A 27,289-nucleotide genomic window follows, 5' to 3' on the forward strand; every position below is an offset into this window, starting at 1 on the left:
TACCTACCTACCGACCCTACTTTTTTTGGTCATGTTACCCTAAACAGACAATTTTTTTTTTTTGGCCTTAGCAGTTTAGTATGCTTTGTTATTTTTTCTCAATTCAATCGATGGCTATAAAATAAGCATTTAAATGTGAAGGTGTTAATATTACCCATGATCTGAGCCGTTCACATGTTCAGAACAATATATCATACCAAACAAACAATCATGTACATTTATATTTATCTTTACGTTATACTTTACAGAAACTTTATCCTCAATATATCTCCAAATATTTGAAATCTTTTTACACGAATACAAAACATGTTCCACATAATCTATTTCTCCAACACAATAATGTACAATCCACACAAGGTGAAATACCCATTTTAAATAACAAAATGTTTGTGGGGTATATATTATGAAGAACTTTCCAGTGCAGCAATCTCAATCGTGTTTCTTTGATTCTATCGAAAACTAGACTCCAGTGTTTATCCACAAGTTCAAAACCAAATTCATGTTTCTAAAATCTTACTGCATTGGGTTCTATAACTGACTTTTCAATTACAGTTTTACGAATCTGCCTTGGTTTTAATAACACTTCAGTACTCTCCAACATATTTACATTTCTATTAATAATTCCATCTCTTGTTTTAATAATAATAATAATAACGATTACTTATATAGCGCGTAAACCTCGTGGTGACAAGCCCAGAGCGCTTTACACTTACATAATCATACTACAAACAAGGAAAGAGAACTAAATCCGAATAAATTCAAACATGGTCACACACACCCACGCACGCAGACACACACGCACACACACACACACACACGCGCGCGCACACACACACAATCTTTCTTTCGTCATCAGGTAACCCGCAATGTCATTCCATGTACGCATACGTTATACTAGTGCAACACACACAGGCACATACACATCTTCACATCTTGTTTTGTTTTTTAACCGCGTTTTCAATTGCGGTTCTTACTGCGTTATATTCAAACACACGCGCAGGGTTATTTCTCTCACAAACAGCGTGAAACGATATCATGTCCATTTACCAAAACATCCTTTACCAGCAATCAAGCTATCAAGGGATAGAACTGTAGTTTGACATCTAGAGCTGAGGCAAGAAAAAAACAGACTTCTCTCCCTTGTTCTAGTCATAGACCAAATGATCAGTGTCCAAAATTCTGATAGATCAATCATATTATTTTGCTGTGTCTGCTACAACGTAACAAACTGGGGCATTCGGCCGCGGTCGATAAGGATGAACCACACGAACATAACTATAATATGCTATGACCGACGAAGAAGCTGACAACAATTTAATCCTTTAAACATCTTTCTTATTTACATTTAGTCAAGTTTTGAGGCGGCACCGTCACACCTTCATTTTTCAATCAAATTGATTGAAATTTTGGCCAAGCAATCTTCGACGAAGGTCGGACTTTGGTATTGCATTTCAGCTTGGAGGCTTACAAATTAATTGATGACTTTGGTCATTAAAAATCTGAAAATTGTAATTAAAATTATTTTTTTTATTAAACGATTCAAAATTACGTTTATTGTATTCATCATTTTCTTATTCCCAAAACATATAAGTATGTTACATTCGGATTAAAAACAAGCTCTGAAAATAAATTATGATTAAAATTAAATTTACGAAATCGATTTAAAAACAATGTCATCTTATTCCTTGTCGGTACCTGATTCCAAAAACATATAGATATGATATGTTTGGATTAAAAACACGTTCAGAGAGTTAAAAAGAACAGATATAAAAAAAAAAGCGTGCTATCCTCCTCAGCGCAACCGCTACCGCGCTTTTCTCGATTAATTTCACTGCCTTTGCCACGAGCGGTGGACAGACGATGCTACGAGTGTACGGTCTTGCGGAAAAAATGCAATGCGTTCAGTTTCATTCTGTGAGTTCGACTGAGCTTGACTAAATGTTGTATTTTTGCCTTACGCGACTTGTTTTTGTTGCTCACGTTCAAAAATGACTCCTGCAATGATCAATTTTACACAAATCGTTCCTTACCTTCAAAGTTGGAGAGTTCCTCTAGGGGCGACGACTGCAACAAACGTGTAGTGTGTTGAACGTTCAAAAGCTGAAACGAGAAAAAACCTGTAGTCAGTCTTCTCATCGCTACCACTGTCACACACTTACTGCAACGCTCGCTCTCTCCCTCCCTCTCTCCCTCCCTTAGTCGCCTGCAGAGAGAGAGAGAGAGAGAGAGAGAGAGAGAGAATACGAATACGAAAGTTTATTCAGTTTTAGGCCAGAGCCCCTTCTGAAGGGTATGCGTCCATATACAACATAATCATAGTAAAATATTGTGTTTCATAAATGTCCCAAATTTGTATACATCAAACAGTATAACATGTGTACATAGATCATGTCACAGTGATTAATCTGTTCATTCCCTGATAAATATATTGTGCTAATTTGGATATTTGACTGACATTTCCAGTAGAGAGAGAGAGAGAGAGAGAAAGAGAGAGAGAGAGAAAATGTGAGGGGCAAATAGTTGAGGTATAAAGTGCTGGTCAAGGACACACACACACACAGAGATATGTGTACACACGGCAACTCACTCATCATTCACCCTGGGTCGTAATTATACTTCACATTCAACCACACACTAAAGTTATAATAACCCGTTAAAGTATCCACTTAAACAACCAATGCAATGAATACATTATACATCAGTGAATACTATAATTATTACAGTGCTTATTCACCATCATACTACCAAATACTGTCATGCTAAACCATTCTTGTAAATCAAGTTTACCTGTGCATTGGAGCGACAGAGCCTTTCGTCTTGCCTCTAAGATGTCAGTTTGACAAGTGCTGTGAGAACGTGTTTAACTGGCGATCGAAGTCGCGGCTCACCCTACACCGCATTTGACCATTCATGTTTTCCACAGGTCGCACGTGAATGCGTGGCTGTGAGAACGTGTTTAACTGGCGATCGAAGTCGCGGCTCACCCTATACCGCATTTGACCATTCATGTTTTCCACAGGTCGCACGTGAATGCGTTATATGACTGACTCTATACAGGGGTTGTGCAGCCCCCCCCCCCCCCCCCCCGCCCTGGCTTAAGCATGAACCTCCCAAACCTTTTTCGTTCAAGGAAAGGCTTCCTTTCCCTCCAGAAACATCAACAAGTCGCGTAAGGCGAAAATACAACATTTAGTCAAGTAGCTGTCGAACTCACAGAATGAAACTGAACGCAATGCAATTTTTCAGCAAGACTCGTAGCATCGTCAGTCCACCGCTCATGGCAAAGGCAGTGAAATTGACAAGAAGAGCGGGGTAGTAGTTGCGCTGAGAAGGATAGCACGCTTTTCTGTACCTCTCTTCGTTTTAACCTTCTGAGCGTGTTTTAAATCCAAACATATCATATCTATATGTTTTTTGGAATCAGGAACCGACAAGGAATAAGATGAAAGTGTTTTTAAATTGATTTCGAAAATTTAATTTTGATAATAATTTTTATATTTTTAATTTTCAGAGCTTGTTTTTAATCCAAATATAACATACTAGAGGAATACCCGGCTTCGCCGGGGTGAATCGCGAGACAGAGACAGACAGCGTGGCGGTTCACCACAATCACCTTTGAAGGCGAAGTCCTGTCAAACGGGATTGAGAATTTTAGAGCTTATTTCTTAGCCCTATATTATCTGTTGTGGCTTCTCAAATGCCACAACATACAGACAGACAAAAGCCGCTAGACCCCATCACAAACAGAACTCTATAATCCACAGGTGTTGCTTACACACACACACAAACACACACACACACACACACACACACACACACACACACACACACACACACACACACACACACAGAAGCCGTATATATATATATATGTATATCTATAAATATATAGAGATAGGTGACAGTGTATTTTTCGCGTGGCTATAAATTGATTCGACCTTTTCACCGTCTTTGACAGTAAGAACAACTTACGGGTGCAAGGGAAGCGTTCTGGACAGCGCAGTGACATTCTAAAAATAGTAACGTAGAAACGGGAATATGGATTGAAGCCACACGAAGGAAGGGAGATAAACGCAAAACACTGGAGAAGATAGAGTTACTGGGAATGGTGAAATGAACAGAAAAACCAAAATCGGTTCAGCGCTGCGCGCTGAGAGCACGTGTTGAAATATCTCATCGATGAGGTTGTGTCCGGGGTCTCTCTGAATAAGCCCACCAAATTTGAAGCAGATCCATCGAGAACTTTGGCCGTGCATGGCGAATACACACACATACACACACACACAGACAGACAGACAGACAGACAGACAGTCACAAGTCGTATATATATAGAGATTTAAATGTTTTTGGAATCAGAAAATGATTTAGAATAAGATGAACGTAAATTTGGATCGTTTTATAAAAATTTTTTTTTACAATTTTCAGATTTTTAATGACCAAAGTCATTAATTAATGTTTAAGCCACCAAGCTGAAATGCAATACCGAAGTCCGGGCTTCGTCGAAGATTTCTTGACCAAAGTTTCAACCAATGAAAAATGAGAGCGTGACAGTGCCGCCTCAACTTTCACGAAAAGCCGGATATGACGTCATCAAAGACATTTATCAAAAAAATGAAAAAAAACGTCCGGGGATATCATACCCAGGAACTCTCATGTCAAATTTCATAAAGATCGGTCCAGTAGTTTAGTCTTCTTCTTCGTCGTTCGCTAGTAGTTTAGTCTGAATCGCACTACACACACAAACACACACAAACACACACATACACCACGACCCTCGTCTCGATTGGTAACACGTCACTTTAGCGCCAGCACTACAGCGCCATACCTTTCAGCGCCACCATTTCAGCGCGGCGTCTTTTCAGCACCGTATTTTTTAGCGCCGTACATTTCAGCACGGGGGCATGTCAGCGCCGTTCACTTTAGCGCCGGGAGACTTCGTGTACACTACATTGGGGGTGCACGTTAAAGATCCCACGATTGACAAAAGGGTCTTTCCTGGCAAAATTGTATAGGCATAGATAAAAATGTCCACCAAATACCCGTGTGACTTGGAATAATAGGCCGTGAAAAGTAGGATATGCGCCGAAATGGCTGCGATCTGCTGGCCGATGTGAATGCGTGATGTATTGTGTAACAAAATTCCATCTCACACGGCATAAATAAATCCCTGCGCCTTGAATATGTGCGCGATATAAATTGCATAAAAAAATAATATAAATAAAAATCCCTGCGCCTAGAACTGTACCCACGGAATACGCGCGATATAAGCCTCATATTGATTGATTGATTGATTGACTTCAGCGCCGTACATCTCAGCGCCGTGGTGGGGGAAAAGGAGGGAATGTCGGGGAAGGGGGTAAAACTATTAGCGTCAGAGAGAGAGAGAGAGAGAGAGAGAGAGAGAGAGAGAGAGAGAGAGAGAGAGAGAGAGAGAGAGAGAGAGAGAGAGATCACTTCGTGAGTTACAGATCAGGTCTGAATGAGTGGTTTGGGTTATATTCAGATGCACGTGGGCAACCAATCTTCGACTATTTTGAGGACACGTATATTGGCAGACCTCGCCGTCGTGGTCCTCGTCATCCGCCGACGTTGTCCATTGACATGTGGAACGCCACGGTGCACGACCGCGTCCTCACTGATGCTGCCAAGTCCAACAGCAGCTGTGAAGGGTGGCATCACGCCTTTCAGAACGTGGTCGGGGCGTGCTACCCCAATCTTTGGAGGCTGATAGAGGCCCTCAAGAAAGAACAGGCACTAGTCCAGGCGGACGTCACACGTCTACGGGGAGGCCAGGCTCCAGCGCCCAAAAGGCGCAAGTACAAAGACTTACAGAAACGGATAAGGCCAAAAAAAAAAATAGGTCTGTTTACGGTAACATAGGCCCAAAAAATAGGGTCGGTAGGTCGGGATTGTTTTTTTTTTCTTTTTTTTTTTTCTTCCAAAAAACCATATTTTTACGTTATTTTGCAAAAAAAACAAGATTTTTTTTTTTTCTCCCCCAAATGCCAAAAAAAAGTCTAGGGTCGCGCGAAAAAACTAGGGTCGGTCGGGTTACTGTAAACAGACCTATTTTTTTTTTTGGCCTAAAGACGATCGTTAGACAATACAATGACGGGGGTCGGGGGCTGCTTGAAACAATGGAAGGACTCGCCTTTGCTTTCATGTTCTAGTGTTGACGTCTTCAGAGACAAGCTATTCAGTACGTCAGGAGACGCGGTGTGATCTTGAACTGGCACCTCCAGCTATTCATTATGGGCACATTGCAATCGAATTCATTTAATGACATTTTACTGATTTTAGTGATTTAAATGGACATTTTAATTCATACGCTTTATTGAGAAATAAAGGTAAAGAATAGATTTTTGTGGGATAAACTCAATCAAGCCTATTAGTCACTCAGTTTTGCAGTTTCGCAGACACTTTTACACACACACACACAAACACCCACACACTGTGACACACACACACACGCACACACACACACTCTCTCTCTCTCTCTCTCTCTCTCTCTCTCTCTCTCTCTCTCTTTCTCTGTCTTCCTCTAGCGCTATAATGTACAGCGCTACAATGTACGGCGCTAAAATTTCGCCACGCTGAAAGGTACGGTGCTGAAAAGTCCCAACGCTGAAGTGTACGGCGCTGAAGTATCCTCGCGCTGAAGTGTATGGCGCTGAATTTCTGGTGCTGAAGTGCTGGCGCTGAAGTGACATGGAACCGTCTCGATTCCCCCCTCTACGTTAAAACAGTTAGTCAAAACTTGACTAAATGTAAAAAAAAACACGTTCAGCTTCAAGGGGGCGAAGCCCCCTTACAACCCCCACCAAGGGGCTTCGCCCCCTGGACCCCCATCTGTAACCCCCCCTCCCCCTCAGGCTAGTACTTACCTAGTCCGGCCCTGCATTCAATGTCATGGTCAATCAGAGTGTGTGGCGGCAGTAGTGTGTGTGTGTGTGTGTGTGTGTGTGTGTGTGTGTGTGTGTGTGTGTGTGTAATGAACAGAAATCAGTCGAAAAGGGCAGATACACGGGAACACCAAGGGAGGAAAGACTATGCAGAAACTGTGGAGTGGTGGAGGATGAACTTCACTTCCTTGATGCGTGTACAACTTGACTGATGTATGCTCATCTCAGGCAACAGTTATTATCGAATACTTCCACCGGCAGTGATGAAATAAGAGTCAGTTCTTTGTTTACTGACAGCGACATCCAAAGGCAATTGGCAAAATATATGTACGATTGTTTTCAACTACGCAGATGCAATGCGTCTTCCGACTGTCCTCAATAACTTATGCTCATCTTCAGGTCCTCTTTGTTCACTCCCTGTTCCACTTGGTTTTGTATTACATGTTTGTATTACATGTATGTTATGTTATATTGCTGTTTTTCCTGTACTTATGTATCTTGTATGTGTCAATAGGCTATGTGCTTTAATGACAATAAATTCTGATTCTGATTCTGATTCTGATTCTGTCATTCGCACTGCGGGCGACCCGTGGCGAACCGCTCTGGGCAACTCGTCTCAGGTACAACCGGGTTTATGAATGGGCCAATCCCGTGCTTCGTTTCTGTTGCACGCGGTGAAAAGAGGAATCCGGAAGTAAGCTCAGCGGAAGCGCATGGTCGCATACGTACGTGTAGCACAGCCACACGGAGAGAGTTGTGTGCAAAATGATGAAGAACTTTGTGAAAAGAAAAGAACGCATGTTTGATGTAAACAGGATGTTGTTTATCAGGTAGTTTGAGAGATAAGTAAATCCATAAGAAACGGTTAACATTTTGATGTAAAATTTGTATTTTGACCAGACAATTACACAAGCAATTATGTTAACTGAAACATCAAAAAGAGGCAAAGACATATACATTTAAAATCATGACAGTGATGCTGACAAGTGTTTTATTTCTTTTTACAGTTGATGCAGCAGCAGCAGCTAGCCCTGTTGGAGGCCCAGCGCTCTGAGCAGCAGAAACGTATGATGATGGAACAACAACAGCAGCAGCAGCAGCAAGTTCCACCATCTTCAACACCACAACGTGAGTTTAACTGAAACTTTTGATAAAGTTAAATCCCACCTTGGGGTTATTTCCAAGTACATGTAACAAATAAATGAAGATAGAAAAGTGGAAAAAAGGGGATGAGTAATGCAGAAGAGTTTTTGCAAAACCCAAATAGATTTTAGGGGTCAATTGTTGAATATGGTGTATCACTGATGCAGCAACGTTTAAAAAAACCTGACAGAAACGGTTGATTAAATTACATATCTTATCCCAATTCACATTGAGCAATTTACTTCAGTTTAGTGCTAGGACGCTGAAAACTACGCTCACCCTGGTAAGGTGGGGAAGTAACCCTAAAAATAGAACGGCCTTGACGGTCACATGACAACGTCAGGTCAAGGCTACCTCCCAGCATGCTATGCTCACGCGTGCTCTCGCCGCCATGTTTGTAGTCATTCTACTCTTCAGCGACGTTGGTTGGGGACGTGTTTTGGTTTACACTCGGGCTATTCTTTAGCCCACTGCTTCTTGGCAATTTGTTCTGATTAAAGGAAAGGAGGGGGGGGGGGGGGGCGGCAGAAACAAGATAACAGATTTTCAATGCAATGATGTAGGTACAGGCAGGCTGTTTCTTGAACTGTAAGACAAGAGCTTCAACAGTTGATTTTCAGTTGTCTTCATACAAATAGTATGACTCTGTTTGTGCATGCACTACCACATGATGTGTACCGCAATAAAGATGAAGTTTAATTCTTTCCAATGATGTATTTCTTTTTGTTGTGTGTTGAATGAGTGATTTTTGACGGTTTTTAAAAAAAACGCTTGGTGGTATATTTCTCTCCGCGAGCGCCGCTTGCTTCGTGACGCGAAAAACACACGGTGTGTTCTCGCTTCTGGCTACAGCTCCCCATTGAATTTACACATCTAAAAATAGCACAGAAAGAGAGTTCAGAAAGTTCCCTTCCAAATGATACCAAGTTTGCCTGTATTTAAACCAAATAAAGGGTACAAATCGCAAAAAAACGATTTCAGGAGTCATTTTCGACCAAAAAACGCAGAAATAAACATTCAAAGCCTATACTTTTTGTAAACTTTGATTTTCGCTCTTTCTAATGGTCTAAGCGGTATTCTCGTGACGTCAAAAGGGAGTTGTAGCTTTTGTTTCAAACGAGCACACCCATTGGTTGTTCTTCACAATCTGTGTCAAGATGGCGACGAATGTCAGCACCGGCTCTGCCGACATTTGGAGTCGGATTAGACGCGATTTTGGTAAATAAACGAACATACTTGGATGTATTTTTGCTGTAAATGTTGTTAGAAGGTTATATATAAACTGTGACAGCAATAATTTCACAGGAAATTGTGTACTTTTCGCAATCAGCGCGCCGATGCACTCTGCCTTTGAAATGTTGTGAAAATGGAAACCAGCGAAGTGACGAGTCCGATGAAAAAGTTCACTACATGTTTTAATCGATAAATACAAGGATCGTACCATATCAGACTCGTAAATAAGTAGTTCAGGTTACTGCTGATTTAATTTTAGCGTTCGATTTTCGGCTCTTAATCAGATATGTGTTGTCAAAGTTGCACAAACAACTTTTCAAGGGAGGTAATCCGCAAAATAGGAAAATGTTATTGCATCAAATAGAATTTATAAATCAGCACAAGTGAAGTTTAAATCCTTGTTTACTTTTTTTTACTCCCAAATAATCAATTTTTATCTGTTATTGTTAGTAGTGTTAAAATAAATGTTCACAGCCATAAAGGTAAATGGCCTATAGATATATTATCAGCTTCCAAACAAGTTTTTTTTTAATTATTTTTTAATTATTTCATATTGTACAATTCACACCCACACTGGCAACACACACAGACACACATTGTACACTTCACACCCACACTCAGACACACACATTGTACACTTCACACCCACACTCAGACACACATATTATTGTACACTTCACACCCACACTCAGACACACACATTGTTACGATTGTACACTTCACCCACACACAGACACACATATTATTGTACACTTCACACCCACACTCAGACACACACATTGTACACTTCACCCACACACAAACACACACATTGTACACTTCTCCCACACACAGACACATATTGTACACTTCACACACACTCTGACAACACACACACACACATAGTGTACACTTCACACACACACACATAGTGTACACTTCACACCCGCACTGACACACATTGTACACTTCACACCGACACACACACAGTGTACACTTCACACACACACACACACACACACATATTGTACATTTTCCACCCACACTGACAATTCTTGTACTTTATTTTCCACGGATGCTTCACCGGAATTTCCTGCTCTTTGACAAGCGTTTCTGGCATATTGAAGGGGGGGGGGGGGGGGTAAAACATTTTTTTTTTATGTATAGGAATGTTATAATGTTGCATGTCATTTAAAAGATCTCCAAAAGACATTCACAGAACACTTGGAATTTTGTACATTGAACAATAATTGTACGTTCTACAGCCACTTGAAGTTTACACACACAATCCCTCTTTCGGCCGCGGCTGAAATTTGCACGAACGGCTAATTTTGGGTCATGTCTGTGCACAAACGTATCGGTTTCATGGCCTAAAAAAAAATAGGGTTAATGTACATAAACAATGCAACAGATTGTGTTAATTTGAACATGTTCTATGGAAATGAAGGCATCTTACAGCTTCTCAAAATCAGCTTGTAGTGAAATTTGCCAAAAACGGCCCAAAACGGCTGAATATGTACCGTATTTAAAGGTATGTATCTCTGGTTCTAGTAAAGATAGAAAGAAATGGTTTTTTTTGTTGTGTTTGTATTTCTGCCCTCTTTCATAATTGTATCATTTAATTCAATTTAAAATAAATTTCAATTTTGACCTGCCTGTACCTAAATGATGTCTTTCTTTCTTTCTGCAGAGGAAGGAGGTTTATAGGTCCTCAAGGACGTTTAGTGGTACAAATTAACAATGTACACTGTTGTACTCCTCAGTGCTTTTGAAACTCAAATTTGTGTTCAATTCTTTTGCAGAGAGTCAGAGGAAAAGCCGAGAAGTAGAGGTGGAAGAGGAAGACGAGGATTTCCCAGGGGAGGATGATGCTGTCATGGAAGAGGAAGAAGGGGAAAAGGAAACTCCGGTCAAACCTGCTGGCAAAGAGGTGATTTTTGTCATGCTTCCAGTCATAGTCATACACACACGGTACAATGCAATACAAATATATTGTCTGATTGATACAAACAGAACATTTTATTTTGGATCGTCACACAATGTAAATAACAGTCAATTAAATTACATGGCATACAGAAAATACAGCTTAGTACTCAAATCTCATTTAGTCACGTTACATGTACATTTTGCACGGAAGTAAAGTTAACTGATTTAGAGTAAGTCCTGAAAAAGCTGTTTCACCCTTCAGCAAGTTTCGCTGTGATTCGCAGCAGGAGTCTGTAACTTTTATCTGGGACAAATCATGTTGTAAAGAGAACTACAAATGAAACTTTCACTGTAGTGCAGCGTTTTGCATGAATGACTTCATGTGCTTGCCACTTTCAGCAGCAACCTCTCCCGTGTTTGTCTTACCCAACTGTGAAGCTTTTTGTCTGTCACAGTCTAAAAGCAAGAAGAAGAAAAAGAAGAAGAAGGCCAAGAAGAACCGCCAGGAGCAGCAGAAACAGGCACAGCAAAACAAGGAGCCTGAGAAGAATCCGGAAGAAGATGTTCAGATTGAGTGAGTGTTTGATTTTTCTTGCCATCTTTTTCACTGCTTGGATTTTATTATGCTATTATTGTTGCACTGAGCTGTGTTGTCTAGTTGTTTCACTGAAATTTGTAGAGAAACTGTTGTTCTCTGATTTTCTGATCTGAACAGCTGAGAGCGTAAAGTCCTTAAAAATAGGAAGTCTAAAAATGGAGGCTTAACCCTTTCACTACCTGTAGGACGTCGGCTGACATCCTGGGTAACTTGCTTGAACGGGCAACAAACCATTCAATAAACAACAACAGAAAAAGAAGAAAAAGAAAATGTGTGTGTGTAAAGTGTATTCATTTATGCATCAAGGGCACACTGTAAGTTGTCAATTTATGTCAAGGTAATGCTTTGGATACAAATATTTCTGGGCAGCAAACAGCGGTTTCCTTGCATCCTGTAGCAAATACATGGAAATTGTGATGTTTGATTCCTGTGTGGTGTTTGCAGGTATGTGCAGGAGCAGTTGGAGCTGGATCCATCAGACCCCAACTATCATAATTCCAATAACAAAAAGACGTCCAAGAGTCCACCTCCACATTCACGCACACACAAGGTATACAAAGCACCACATGTCGACTAGACATTATTATTGTAAGTTATTTGTGTTGTTTGTTCACTTTAAAGGCCTGCAGAATGAGGTACTTATCAACATTCTGTGTTGTATTTTGTTAAACGTTCCATTCGTTAAGGTTCTTGTTTTTGGAGGGGTCTTGTAATATTTGTAGTAGAACTTACCCTTTGTTCCCTGTTGCAGAACAAGGATGAGGATGATGCCAATAAAATCTCTAAGAAAAAGCTGAAAAAGTTGACTCGACTCAGCGTTGCACAGCTCAAACAGGTGAGCCAGTGTTTCTGAAGGTGTGCTTGTATGTTAGTCTTCATATGTGCGTGTGCCTGTATACGGGCATGTCTGTGTGCATGTGTAAGTGTCTGCATGTGTATGTGAGCACATGAGTGTGTGTGTCCGTGCTGTTTGTGTGTGTGTGTTGTTGGTTGCTTTTTATCAGAGTTCTTTTTCATCCTACATGTTTTTGTGAACTGATTGTTGTAACATATCTCATTGATTAACCGGTGATACATTAAATGGTTTTCTGTGTGTGTGTGTGTGACTGTAGTTGGTGACGAGGCCGGACGTTGTTGAGATGCATGATGTCACAGCCAAGGATCCACGTTTGCTGGTGCATCTCAAGGTATGTAGCTTTTCATATGAATCTTTGTATAAGGTGTGAAGTACAGTCAAACCTGTCTGTAGCAACCACCCAAGGGACAATACAAAAGTGGTCGTTATGGGCAGATTGTTGTTTTCGAGAGGTGGTCGCCAGGGCAGGTTCGACTCTACCTGTGTAGGTTCAAAATGAAAAGTAAAATGGTTAAAAGGGATGAAATACAATAGCACAGAGAAACATACGGTAGACTTTCACAAACTGTACATGTGTACACACTGTAGACTTTTACAGTGTCCCATAATCTGCTGAATGCTACCTGACATGCTGTTATCATTGCAGGGACCATCTTGTAGCCAAAAATCTGTCCCAGTGCCTTAAAAATGTTGTCAGACATAAGTTGCCTCTTGAAGTTTATATAAGAAATATCTTTGACATATCTTACCTCTTGAATTTTATGTAAGGAAGTACCTCAACTCTCTGAGTGATATCCATTGTGTAGTAACGTGCTTGTTGTGAATGTTCAGGCCACTCGCAACACAGTTCCGGTGCCACGCCACTGGTCGTACAAGCGTAAATACCTCCAGGGGAAGCGTGGTATTGAAAAGGCTCCCTTTGAGCTGCCCGACTTCATCCGTGCCACTGGTATTGAGGACATGCGGGCTGCTTTACAAGAAAAGGTGGGTTGACAGGAGGAAGAGTGCTAAATATGTGTTAAAGGTTTGTTTTTATAGCAAAGGGGGGGGGGGGGGGGGGAGGAGTATAACAAACTGTGGAAAAGTGTTTGTATTTTGGGTAGTGTATTTACACCATTTATTTGATTAATTTTTTTGTTGTTGCTTGTACAATTATCTGGTTGGTTTTCTTTTATTGGGGTGAGGGGGGTGCACAAAATACACATCCAAACACTTGTGCAGATCACATAAGTGTATGGACATGCCGACTTGTGCATGCACAATACCTGTCTCCAATGAGCACTGCAGTCCTGTATAGCAGCTGACTTTGCCCAGGTAGAAAGCAAGCCAAATGTTCATGCGAGAAACTTGACAGGACTGTGAAAATGACTGAATGACCTTCTCATACAGGAGGAGGCGAAGAACCTGAAAGCTAAGATGAGGGAAAAGGTGCGTCCCAAGCTGGGCAAGATCGACATCGACTACCAGAAACTGCACGACGCCTTCTTCAGGTTCCAGACCAAGCCCAAGATGACCATTCATGGCGACCTCTACTATGAGGTAAATTGTTCACTTTGGATGTTCTTGTCTAGAGTGTTTATATTTATAATGAAAACTGAAGTCGTTGGTGTGTGCTTTAATGCTATGTCCACATATGCATTGCTTGTTAGGATATATTTTGAACCTGTGGGATAGGAAAAAACTGTCACATTATTATATGCATATCCTGAATGCCCAAGGATCCTAAATCTGAGGAATTTGTACAGTTACCGTATTTGACGGATTACAAGACGCACCGTTTTATAAGCCGCACCCCCTACTTAAAAAAAAAAAAATTGGGACGAGCCACGTATAGGCGTGTCACTATATTAGCCGCCGTCGAAAAAAATATAATCAGATCGTGTCAATCAATGAAAACAACCAGGCAAACAAAAGTACGGTATTTGGCGAAATCGGCTCCGAGAATAAACAAGTGAAACAAAGAAGAAAAGTGAAAAAGTTTGAAGAAAGATATCACACACACAATTTGTAACTAACACACACATGTACAAAGGTGTCCACCGTTCAGTCAGCCTGGTCGGAACCATCAGATTCTGCTGCGGAGAAGCCAGAAAAGTCACTTTCCTTGCTGTCGGACACAAACAGCGACATGATCGCTTCATCCAGAACTGAAGAAGTCGAATGATCACTCGTGTGGGAAGACGTTGCCACGCATCCACGACCCATTGACAGACACGCGAAATCGTAGCACGCCGCATTCGCCCAGTGTTGGTGAATGAGTGCGATCCCTCCGACATCCATTGCTCCCACAGCAGGCGCATGTGTGTTTTGAAGGAACGGTTCACTGTGATGTCGAGGGGTTGTAGGAACTTGGTAGTCCCGCCCGGAATAATCGCTAGCACGGCGTTGAGTGATTTGATGGTCTCCTTAATGGCAGTTTAGTTCATTGGGTGAATGGTATTCAAGTTTAGGTGAGTTTGTTTCATTAGGTAAATGCTATTCAAGTTCAGGTAACGTTTTAGCCGCATCTTTTTATAAGCCGCAATGCGATTTAAAAAAAAAAGTCACGGCTTGTAGTCCGTCAAATACGGTAAGTGTCTTTTCGCTCACCGTGTTAAAAATTGCCTTTGCAGGCACATATCAGGTTGAAACGTTCATTACATTTTTAACAAAGACCCTGTGATGACCAAAGTCTGCACTGTACTGTTTGGTTGGTTGTGGTCCCATAGCAATGCTGAATTGGTCATAAGAAATCTGTTTGTATTTCCAGATGTATGATTTAGGTAGATTATATTAAACACAAATAAACACTAAACACAAATAAACACTAAATGTGCATACAGTTTTCCCTCATGTGTATGGGAAGAAAATAATGTGTATGCATTGGGTTTTTTCAGTCCAATAATGTGCTTGCATTGTTTGTTTCAGTCCAATAATGTGCATGCATTGTTTGTTTCAGTCCAAAGAGTTTGAGACACGGCTGAAGGAGAAGAAACCGGGTAACCTGACAGACGATTTGAGAGTGGCCCTTGGTATGCCTGTTGGTGCTGTAAGTGTTTGTTCTTCTTCTTCCATTAGACGCCCAGGGTCAACATTCTGACTATTAATGGTGCTTGAGTTGGCATGCTGGGTATTTTCGTGTTTCTATAACCCACCGAACTCTGACATGGATTACAGGATCTTTTCTGTGCGCACTTGGTCTTGTGCTTACAATACACACTCGAAGGGGGTTGAGTCACTAGCAGGTCTGCACTTTTAACCCACCAAACGGCAGCGACCGGGATTCGAACTCACGACCTTCTGATTAGGAGGCCGACGTCTTGCCACCACGCCACTGCGCCCTGTTTATTCTCTGCCTGCAGTTATTCAGCATTGTTCATTTGGGGGGTCTATTTTCTTTTGTAAATGATGGGATAAAACTCGCTGTGTTTACCAGTTGAAGGCTTTTGTAAGCAATGTGCGCTTGACAAAGAGATTTTTTAGTAAGTGATTTGTAGATTGCCAATGATTATTTTCCTCATATCTTAACCACCATCTGTTGTGGACTTTCTTTTTGAAATTGTACTGTTTCACTTTGTGCATTTGTGTTATTTTCCTTTATAATTTTCTCATGTTTGTTTTGTTTGGAATCCTGAAATGCATCGGATGCATGTGAGAGAATGAACATGCTTATATTCCTAAATTAGGATGACAGTGTTTTGTTCTCATTTTCATATTCGTATAATGACAGCGTTGGTATAACTGTGTAATGTTTCTTACAGAATGCAGAGCGGATACCTCCCCCCTGGTTGATTGCTATGCAGCGTTACGGACCTCCACCCTCCTACCCTAACCTTAAAATTCCTGGTCTTAATGCCGCCATTCCTGAGGTAAGAAAATTATGGAGGTAGAAATTTGTTTCTCTCACTTCACAAAGCATGCTTTATGTTGTAAGACAGGCCTGCGTGTCTTCAAATTAGTTTACACAGCAAAAAGTGTAAGAAAGAGAGAAGGCATGGTGATGGGAACAAACAACAAACCCATTTGGCTATTGATTGTAACAGGTGATAAATGCAGCCAAAACATTTGATGACAGTGCCACTCTTTGTGCGTGTGACCTAAATTAAATTACATAACTTATCCCGACTCACATATAGCATTAACCTTTTGGTTTAAGTGCAGAGACGCTGAACTACGGTTCACCCCTTAAGGGGAAGTAACCCTAAAAAAGAACAGCCCTGACCCTATAAGCTGGGTCACAGGTCAAGGCCATACCGTCACGTGATTGACCACGCGAGACCGCCGCCGCCATATTGGAATACTTCACTCTTACCTCAGCGGTCTTATCGCTAAGACGTTGTCTCTTGAGCTACGCTATTGGCTTTACAGCCTGCTGCCTGGTTGGCAGTTATCCCGGTCATTCTTCACAGTTCTCTGCTTCTTATGCTGTATTGGTGAGGTCGTTCTTTGTTTTCGTTTTACTCAGACTTTGCCTTGTGTCCGCCAGCCTTGTTGTTTGTTGTTCTGCTCTCAGACTGAGTTGTTTCCAACATGGCGGACAAGGAGAAGAAGAAGCCTACTACTAGACTGTTAGTTGCTGATTCTCCCCCTGCTAGCGTTCAGAAAAAAGACAAACCTAAAGCGGCAACAGTTACTGTGTTAGACCCTTTAACTCAGACTTCGTTCTCTGTCAATATTTCTGATAATTCAAGTCCTCTCATGCCTGTACTTAAAGAAGTTAAAGGTAAGGGTAAGGCTTCTTCAGCCAAACCAAAAATGAGCAGCGATTAGCAAGACATCTCCTCTCTCTTTTCCTATTTTTCCACGCAAATGAATGCTATGTTCTCGCAGCAGCAGAAGCTTGCCGCGGACATACAAGCCACACGTGACGAGTTGCGTTCCCTCCCGAAGGGGGTTGGCGATGTTTCCTCCCTGTCTCGCGTAAGGATTCCACCCTCAGCCACGATCACGTCTGCAGACGTGCGAGCAGGCGAACTGGCTTACGCCAGCTACGGAGAGATGGTCCCTCGGGACTCTGTAGCTTCTGTACAGAAGTCACTCTCCTCAGGTATGTTGGGTTCGCCGGTAGCCAGGCTCTTTTGCGAAAGCGTTCCGCATAGACCGCAACTAGTAGCTCCCCCGCCTCTACATAGGTCAGGGAGTGAAAGTTCGACGTACCCGGGGCATACGACTCACACGAAGCGGAGCTCACGGGATGTTGACGCGGGAATGCAATCGATGTTACATCGATTTGGAGACCTAAGTGCACACGGGCAGTCTACGACTTCCCCCGTTGCTGTGCTTGTGTCACCACTTCCGCCTGGGCAGGAAGTTGTCTCCATGCAGGCTCTGCACCGAAGTTCTACTTCCGGTTTGCAGTCAGCCTCACTTCCGGTTGATCACGTCCAAGACTCTGTGAGTCACGCGGACTTTTCGACACATACGGAAGCGGATTCGGAGCTCGACGATCATCTCTCATTCAATGAGGACGACGCTGAGTTCCACTTACCGTCAAAGCTGAAGCCAACCTTAGCTATTGCAGCACAGGTGGCTTACAAATATTTTCATGACGGCGTTGTTTCATCGGCTGGACTTGTCTTACCCCCACCATCAGCGGTGGGCGACTTCCGCCCAGCACCAACAGCAGCTGAAGGTTTTCAGTTCTCTGAATCTCCTTCAGTGGCTTATGAGCTTTCTAAACTTTTAGCAAGAGTTCCAGGCACGGCGAGCTCCCTGCCTGTCGGCACGGTGCCTCTCCTCTCTGCTCATGGTCAGGCGCCAGACACTGCTAAGCCTTGGCTTGCCACTGACCAACTTCCACAGGCTAGTGTCTCTGCCCTTGCGCGCAGGTTTTCCTTTACTCCCATGCCGTGTTTACACGCAGGGACTCTTTTCTGTCGGGCTCAAGGATTCAGGAGAAAGCAACTTTGGATGCTCTTAAGTCTTTTCTGTTCACTGAGGGAGCCCTTCTCGGGCAGCCCTCCCTTGACGCCCTAGACAAGCAAACATAGAACGCCAAAGATTTGGCGATTGCTCGGTTAGCACAACATGGCTTCGCTAAGCCACAAGCAAAGCAGCAGGGTCAGCCTAAGGCTTTGTTCTCGGCAGCTAACCACGGCCACAACACCCAGCAGTCTCAGTCTTCGTCTAGGGGAAGGGGCAGGGGCGCCCCTTATCCTAAGCGGAAACCATCGTTCAGGAACTCCAGGGGGAATGGGCGTAAGCCCAACCCCCAATGATGCCCCCCCGAACCACTCATCCCTACAACCCCCACCCCTTCGGTGGCGGGTGGCCCCTCCCGGGCTCTTCCCTGCTGGATACAGCGCGTAGACAGTCAGTGGATTGTAGGGATAGTGCGTTCGGGGTTCCGTCTACTCTGGAAAAGGGAAAAAGCTCCCCTAACCAGAGTAGCTCCGGCATTCAGGTTTCCAACAAGATCAGAGGCAAAGGCGACGATCCAGTCGAAAATCGCCTCTCTCCTTGTAAAGGAAGCAATAGAGGAGGTTTTGGACCTCCGGTCTCCGGGCTTTTATGGCAGACTTTCCGTAGTCCCGAAGAACTCAGGGGGTTGGAGGCCTGTTCTAGATCTGTCACCTCTCAACAGGTACCTCAGAGAAATAAAGTTCACAATGGAAACTCCAACCTCTATCAGGGAGTCTCTCAGGCCATCCGATTGGGCAACGTCCATCGACCTAACAGATGCCTACTTTCCTGTTCTGATCCACCCCTCGGACCGGAAGTGGCTCAGATTCCGGTGGGTAGAGAAGGCTTTTCAATTCAGAGCCCTTCCCTTCGGGTTGTCTCTGGCGCCCTGGATATTCACAATGGTCACTCGTCAGCTGTGCTCTCTCGTCAGACAGAAAGGCATTCGCCTCCGTGCATATCTGGACGATTGGGTAATTCTGCACCAAGATCGACTGACTTGCAGTCTTCACACACAGTTTGTCTTGAGTCAGTCAGCAGACCTAGGTTTCTGTGTCAATCAGGACAAGTCGGAGTTGACTCCTTCACAGACGTTCACGTATCTAGGTATGATTTTCGATACCGTGGCCTGGACGGTCAGACCTTCTCCCAGGAGAGTCGACAGGCTTCAGACCCTCCTAACATCTCTGAGATCTCAGAAGCAGGCCCCAGTCAGGACTCTGGCCTCAGCTTTAGGCCAGATGGAGTCGATGGTTACACTCGTTCCCCTGGGGAGAGTGTTCAAGAGGCCTTTTCAGGCAGCCTTCGGCTCAGTATGGGAAGCAGCCTCTCAGGGTTGGGACGTCTCCGTCCCTATTCAAGGCTGGATCAGGCAGACCACAGAACAATGGCTTCAGGCCCAGTTCTTTCTCGGCGTCCCCATTGTCCTACCTCCGCCGGACCAGGACATGTTCACAGACGCCTCCATGGTGGGCTGGGGCGCTCACCTAGCCCACCTGACGGCCTCGGGTGTGTGGTCAGCGACACAATCGCTGTTGCACATCAACAGGCTAGAGCTGGAGGCCGTATTCCTTGCCCTTCAGAGCTTTCTTCCCACTGTGATGGGAAAGCACGTGAGGTTACACACGGACAACACTACAGTAGCCGCTTACGTGAACAGACAGGGCGGCTCACGTTCCCACTCGTTGTCTCTCAGGACTTGTCAAATTCTGGTGTGGTGCCAGCAGCATCATATCATTCTTTCGGCCAAGTTTCTGCCAGGATCTCTCAATGTCCTGGCAGACTCTCTCAGCCGCTCGTCCAGCGTCATCCACACAGAGTGGACGATCACTCACCAGGCCCTACAACGTCTGTGGGTCCAGATGGACAAGCCGCTTGTCGACTTGTTCACCACAAGATTCTCAAGAAGACTTCCTGTGTTCGTTTCCCCTTTTCCGGACCCGGAAGCCTGGAAAACAAACGCGCTGGAGATAGACTGGTCGGAACTGGCGGCCTACGCCTTCCCACCTGTCAAACTCCTAGGCAAGGTGCTCAGAAAGGTGGAGATGGAACGCCCGTCTCTCATTCTGGTGGCACCGATGTGGCCCTCTCAGCACTGGTTCCCGGACCTACTCCGTCTCGCAGTAGGTCCACCCATTCCGCTAAATCTTCGGAAAGGGGAACTACTTCAGCCATGCACGGGCGTCCTGCACGACAACCCGCAGTCTCTACGCCTTCATGGCTGGAGACTGTGAGGATCTCTCTGCGCCGTGCAGGTGCATCGGACAGGACCCTCGACTTAGTGCAAAAGGCTCACAGACAGTCCACAAGCTCTGTTTATGCCTCGCATTGGGCAGCCTGGTCCAAGTGGTGCACAGACAACGGAGTGAATTCCACTTCCCCCCGTTCCATGCAGGTGGCCAATCACTTGTCCTGGTTGGCATCACAGGGCCGATCACCTTCTTCTCTGAAGGTCAGGAGATCTGCAATTTCTTCTACACTCAGGCAGTTGGGCCGCGCAATTTCGCTTAGTGGTGTCATAGCGAGCGTCCTCAGGGGTGCGTCCTTAGGCTTTGCGAAGACTAGGTCACCAGTCCCAGCTTGGGATCTGTTTCTGGTTCTCGAGTTTCTCAGGTCACGGGATTTTGAACCTTTGCATGCAGCAAGTCTCCACAATCTGACCCGTAAAACGCTTTTTCTTACGTTACTTGCCACTGCTAGAAGAAGCAGCGAGATTCATGCTTTATCTGGTCACGCTAAAGACATCTCGTTTGAAAGGGACGGCTCTGTCAGACTTCGTTTCCGACCAGATTTTCTAGCCAAGAATCAAAGGCCAGACCAGCCTTCACCCTTAATCAAAATCCCACCGCTATCCACAATTTTAGCACCAGGGGACCCAGATATCTTAAACTGTCCTGTCAGAGCAATCAGCAGCTATCTGTCTCGTACGGCTCCTATTTGTTCAAAAGATCAGAGACTCCTTTTCATATCAATCAATACAGCCCGGAGCAGGGACCTGTCTAGGGTCACCCTGGCCAGATGGGTATCTACTCTGATCAGACAAGCGTACATCTGGTGGCAAGAAGGAAAAAGGGGGGGGGCGGGGGGCGGGGGGGGGGGGGGGGGGGGGGCAGTCAGTTCTTCCCCTGTTGTCTGCTAAGACTCATGAAACCAGAGCCTGGGCCTCCTCGGTTGCTGTTCTCAAGTCTGGAAGGCTGGCAGAAGTTTTGGATTCTGCCTACTGGAGATCCGAGGATGTGTTTATAAATTCTACTTGCGTGACATCGCAAGTACTCGTCAGGACGGGACCAGCACCCTACCGGCTATGGTAGCCGCAGGGCAGGTTCTCTCCAGCTTGTAGAGTGAGTTTCTTTCCCACCACCTACATTAGCAATCTGCTATATGTGAGTCGGGATAAGTTATGTAATTTAATAGAAAATTTTAAAAATAAATTTTGATTTGATTAATATACTTACCCGACTCACATCGTTAATACCCTCCCGCCTACCCCGCTTTAATTTACCCTAAAAATGAATGTTTTGCTTCGTTTCGAGTGAAGTATTCCAATATGGCGGCGGTCTCGCGTGGTCAGTCACGTGACGGTATGGCCTTGACCTGTGACCCAGCTTATAGGGTCAGGGCTGTTCTTTTTTTAGGGTTACTTCCCCTTAAGGGGTGAAGCGTAGTTCAGCGTCTCGGCACTTAAACCAGAAGGTTAATGCTATATGTGAGTTGGGTAAGTATATTAATCAAATCAAAATTTATTTTTAAAATTTTCGATTTCAGTGCAAGGTACCATGTTTAGCACGACTTATACATTTGGCTACTCTTCATGAAAAAGTGTCCGTGCTGTGACTTAATGTTTCAGTACAAAGTTTTGGAAGGCTTTTTCATTTGGCTAGTTTTCATAAAAGTGCGTGTCTTTGTGCATTTGGCTTAACGTTTCAGTACAGTTTAGCAGGGCTTTTTCATTTGGCTACTTTTCGTGAAACTGTTTCTCTTCATATGACTCACATTTCAGTGCAGTTTTTCATGTTTTGCAGGGCTGTTCATTTGGCTACCATGCCGGAGGTTGGGGCAAACCCCCGGTGGATGAAAACGGAAAACCTCTGTACACAAGAGGTGCTGATTTACAGGTAAGCGTGATTGTATCAGTGCGTTCGTTTTGCTGAATCTGTTTTTTACAGTCATTAGAGCTGTGTATGCATGTGTATGTGTGTGTGCGTGTGTGTGTTTCTGCATGTGTGTGTGTGTATGTGTGTGGCTGGATGCGTCAATGCTTTTTTTTTTTTTTCCTCCAGTAAGAGAATCACACAGAAAATTCCTGACAAGAAAAGTATTTTATAACACAGTGTGTATTTTGTTGTCTGTGCAGGAAGCAGCAGAGGAGGAAGAGCTTGACAAGTCTCACTGGGGAGAGCTGGAGTCAGAATCAGAGTCAGAAGAGGAATCGGAAGAAGAGGATGATGAGGAGCCTGATGACACTGGACTGGTCACTCCTGCTGAGGGGTTAGTGAACTGTCTGTCTGTCTGTCTGTCAGTGGATGCATGGATGGGTGCTTACATATGGTGTAGACAGATGAACATGGTAGGTTACAAGGAGGCAATCTTTTGAACAGTGAAAAGATTTACTCAATTTAGTCAATGCCGTCTGCTTGGCAAAAACTGGCAGCCCCTGCTTTCTATCCTTACTGCCTGCTGCTTTCTTCAGCTGTCAGGAAAATTTGTTACGCTATGCATGTAAGCATCATGTGTTTCACGTAAATTTAAAGTTATTTGCAAATTACAAGTTTCTGTTGTAAGTTAATAGAAAGGGAACAAGTATGAATATGAAGTTGTTGTTGAGTGTACCCGTGCTAAACATTCACAAGACCACTTGGTACAGAGGAGGTGACTGTCATTTAAATGGGAAGATAACAAGCATGGCCATTTTCAATCACCCCTACCTTATAGGCAGCCATATGCCATCTTCAGAGGAATGAAAATAGAGAAACAAGAATGGCTACCATGCACAAAATGTTAATGTTCTCCTTCTTTACCGATTACTCAGCCTTGTGACGCCCAGCGGCCTGACGTCAATACCAGTGGGAGTGGAGACGCCGGACATGATTGAGCTGCGAAAACGACGTATCGAGGACGACATGGACCAGGGAGGAGACACGCCCGCCCTCTACACCGTCCTGCCGGAGAAAAAGACGGCCGTCGGCCAGGCTATGATGGGCTCTGCTCACATTTACGACCTGACCGGGGTAAGTTTTTTTGGGGGAAGGGATATTGTGTTGTGTGGTGCGATTTTTTGTTCTTTTCAAAGAGAATGTTGCAGTGCAAATTCGAAGACCTGTGTCGAACTTACCAGTTTATATCGTCAGCAGGCCTCGGGCTTAGAGAGACATAGCCATCGAACGCTGGTGAAGAAAAACAATAAGTGTTTAAATTTTGTTCCTGTATTGAGACTTTAACTCTTCTTGTTCATTGAACTTGAGATTTTATTTTAAAGGGCAGCAAGTCTGAAAGAGCAATTATGTGGCTTTTGACAATGTTGTGTTACAATGGATGTAAGGGGACAGAATACATACATTTGTCATAGACCTATCCTGTATTTATTAGATCAAGAAGGTATACCAGAATCCTCTAACTTCAGTGTCAGTCTAGAAAGGCATTATTTCGTGTGGGTAAGGTTTTGGAGAAATTACAGAAATCAGCAGGTTTGTGTGCATTGGAGAACAGGATGAGAGGATTCTTCTGAGTCCCTTACCATTTTACTCTCAGACTAAGGGAAGTAACATCCTTTAAAATCACCTTTAAAAAAAAAAATTTTAAAAGCCGACCTACCGACATTATCTTTTGGTCACGTTACCCTAAACCAACATATATTTTTGTTTTGTCTGAGTGTTCTTGATTGAACACGTTCGTGTCTTTGGTCATGTCCACACACTTGTGACGGTTTTCTCCCTTTGTTACAGAAACGGAAGAAGCAACAGGCAGACAGTGGAAAAACATCAAAGAGATACAAGGATTTCAAGTTCTAACTTTTTTTTACCCCAATTTGTTGTCTATTATAAATGTTTTGTCAGGGTTGAAGAAGGATTCTTGTGCAATTGAACCGTCATTTACGAAAATCAGTACTGATAGTGTTGCATTGGCGCCCAAGTTTCAGCCTTTTATTAAATCATCTCAGATTCTGTTCCATAAAGACTGCCCAGTGAGTAAGTAGCATTTACATTAGGAGTAAAGTGTGAACATATGATAAACAAGGGGAAGAAAGCGATCTAAATGCATACCGCATGTGTAATAGAGTAAGTGAGAGTTATGGGGAACCAGTCTCCGGGCACCTTCGAGAATAACAAGCATTGACGTGAACAAATGACTTTCATCCTCAAAAGTGTGAACAGTTTCAAATGAGCATTCCATGGTTGGGAGAAATTTGCACAGTAAGGAGGGATTGCTTACCATACATGTGCAAGTTGTCAGATTAAGTTGCAAAGTGATTGTCTTTTCTAGATGTAAAAAATAAACAAATAAGAATATGCAAGTGAGTGATGCACAGGCTAAACAAATGTTGGTCTTTGTTGGTTTTGGGTACATGCAAAATTTACATAGGATCTTTGTTTCGATTTTAATACATTGAATATCACTCGCCAAAGTCAGACCTGCCTACCCTTTTTTTGGGCGTAATTTACTACGAATTTTATTCCAAACTACGCCACCACGCTTTCCGCGATAGAAATACGATTTTCAAGAAACCGAAAGTACGATTTTTCACATTTCGTCCCGATATAAATCCGATCCGTATTTTTGCTCTCGCCGAGCTTTGCGAGCGCACATGCGCATTTTCGGTCTGTTCACATTATATGCAAGCAAGGTAGACGACGTCTTTTGCTGTGCAATGAAGTGACGCGCGAAAAATCCGCATGAGACGGACGAAGAGTCTCAGTCAGAGTCTGACAAGGAAACTGTTTTACAGTGGTGGTCTGATATCAGCGAAAAGGAAGAAAGCCGCTCAACAGAAGTACAAAACTAGCTACTCAGAATTTTGGCCATGCCTAAGACCTTCTTCTTCTTCTTCCGTGGAGGACTGGGTTCTTGCGAACGTCCCGGAGTCCTGCGGTTGAGTCACTGTTACCGAGAGTGGCTAGCTACGGCAAACACCTCTATCGAAAGGACCAAGCCACGTGTTGTGTTCGCTTTGCCACAGTGATTTTTCATGTGCACACGGAGGAAAGAATGACTGTGAAGCATATCAGGACAAACAGCCACATCATCCTAGATCGTTCCAATCAGTGTAGTTTCCCAGAGCGGTGTTCTAGGGTCGTTTTTGACTGACTTCACAATTTGATAAAATCAATGACATTTTATTTTTGCAAAGCAACTGAATATGAACAGAAAGTGTGCAGAGGAATGTTTGTGTCATGCAAGACTTTATGAACAACTATTTCTCCGTTGGGAGAAAAATGAGGATGTCTACAGGCAAGGCAGTGTCAAATTCTTTATTTGGGTTCTCCTTTTAGTCACACCCACCGATGGCCGTTACTTTTGGCAACGAAAAACTACTCTTTCTACCACCAGATTACTCTTTTTGGCTAGGCTCATTACTCCTTGTAATTTTTGGGGTAGGCAGGTCTGCAAAGTGGATTTTTGAGTATCTATGGTAGAAACTTTATTTGGGGAGATTGTTAAGTTAAATATTGTTTATGCTCCGTTTCAAAGGATTATCTTAGACAGTGACTACTGTGCTAATCTTCATGTTATGTCCAATTGAAAAGTAAAACAGTTTTAAGTTCAGAATTCACTGTGTGACAATTCATGGATTAAATCATTTTGAGCTTTATTTCTTTCCCTTTTATTGAAATGTTGATGCGTTCACGGGAAAAACGCATGTTCTTGATTACGAATGTGTTTTTGTCATTCTTCTTTATGTCAGAAAACGAGTGAAATTAAATGATTGTAAGATGAGATATCTTTTTTTTGTGTGTGACATTGTGTGTTCGTGTGTGTGTGTTTGTGTGTTACAGTGTGTGTGTGTTTTTTAGAGAAACACACATGGAGATCACTACACTGAATGAATGATTAGTGAAAAGGGCACCATTATTGCAGGTTTCCCCACAAGTTGTTGAGCTGTGACTGTCTTAGCAGCCAAGCAAGAGAAATAGAATACACTTATAACTACTTGAATTTTCAAAATTCATGCTATCACAACATGCGTGGACACACACACACATGCACACACACACACACATATATATACACACACACACACACACACACACACCAACAACTGAGTATAGAGTGAACATTTATTGTGGTAACCATACATAGGCCAAAGAACAAATACAAGTGAACAGAATGAACTGAACGAGGGTTAAGGCACACACCATTCGGTGTCTGGCGTGGTCAAGTTAGGAACATTATGCATTTTTGTGTGTACAGCGGTACCTGCTATGTGAGGCGCCTCTAATAAGAGAACACCTCCAAAGAGAAGACATTTTCTGTTCTGTTTGCCTATTGCAGTCTATCAAACCACTTCGAAGGATCCCAGACCAGATTTTTTTCTATGTACATGTACTTTACTTTCCAATAGCGATCACAGGTTCAAGTGTATCGAGACCAATCGGGCCACCTGCTACGTAGGGACACTTTCAGCTGATTCCAAGGTGGTTCTTTGGTCGCCGGTACATGTACAACTGTACTCATGGGAGAATACCGGAAGCAACCCAGTTTGAGTTGCATTTTGAAATAGACGAATTCAAAAAAAAAAAATATTGGGTTTGTGTTAGTTGTGAAAGAGGTAATACC

At 43.3% G+C, this 27,289-nt stretch overlaps 1 protein-coding gene across 2 annotated transcripts; it reads left to right on the forward strand.

Annotated features, from left to right (window-relative positions):
• Window positions 1-7,593: 7,593 nt before the first annotated feature.
• Window positions 7,594-26,449, forward strand: LOC138953101 (splicing factor 3B subunit 2-like). 2 transcript variants are annotated; one of them, XM_070324885.1, is made up of 15 exons: window positions 7,594-7,732; window positions 7,910-8,030; window positions 11,060-11,187; window positions 11,639-11,757; window positions 12,226-12,331; window positions 12,533-12,616; window positions 12,894-12,968; window positions 13,469-13,621; window positions 14,027-14,176; window positions 15,576-15,665; window positions 16,378-16,485; window positions 22,540-22,632; window positions 22,872-23,005; window positions 23,547-23,745; window positions 24,460-26,449. In XM_070324885.1, exons 2-15 carry the CDS (start codon window positions 7,913-7,915, stop codon window positions 24,523-24,525), a joined length of 1,623 nt encoding a protein of 540 aa, XP_070180986.1. In that variant the 5' UTR covers window positions 7,594-7,732; window positions 7,910-7,912; the 3' UTR covers window positions 24,526-26,449. The 2 variants fall into 2 exon arrangements, with proteins under 2 accessions (XP_070180986.1, XP_070180987.1); XM_070324886.1 differs by lacking the exons at window positions 7,594-7,732; window positions 7,910-8,030 and adding an exon at window positions 8,468-9,263.
• Window positions 26,450-27,289: the final 840 nt, after the last annotated feature.

Source organism: Littorina saxatilis, linkage group LG17 (genome assembly GCF_037325665.1).
Source record: "Littorina saxatilis isolate snail1 linkage group LG17, US_GU_Lsax_2.0, whole genome shotgun sequence".
NCBI lineage: Eukaryota > Metazoa > Mollusca > Gastropoda > Littorinimorpha > Littorinidae > Littorina > Littorina saxatilis.

Excerpts from the sequence above, each read along its gene's own strand:
- LOC138953101 (XM_070324885.1), top strand. The coding sequence starts at position 7,913 with ATGCAGCAGCAGCAGCTAGCCCTGTTGGAGGCCCAGCGCTCTGAGCAG. Across the intron at positions 16,486-22,539 it reads TTAATGCCGCCATTCCTGAG|GGCTGTTCATTTGGCTACCA; the intron begins GTAAGAAAATTA and ends CATGTTTTGCAG. Across the intron at positions 23,746-24,459 it reads ACATTTACGACCTGACCGGG|AAACGGAAGAAGCAACAGGC; the intron begins GTAAGTTTTTTT and ends CCTTTGTTACAG.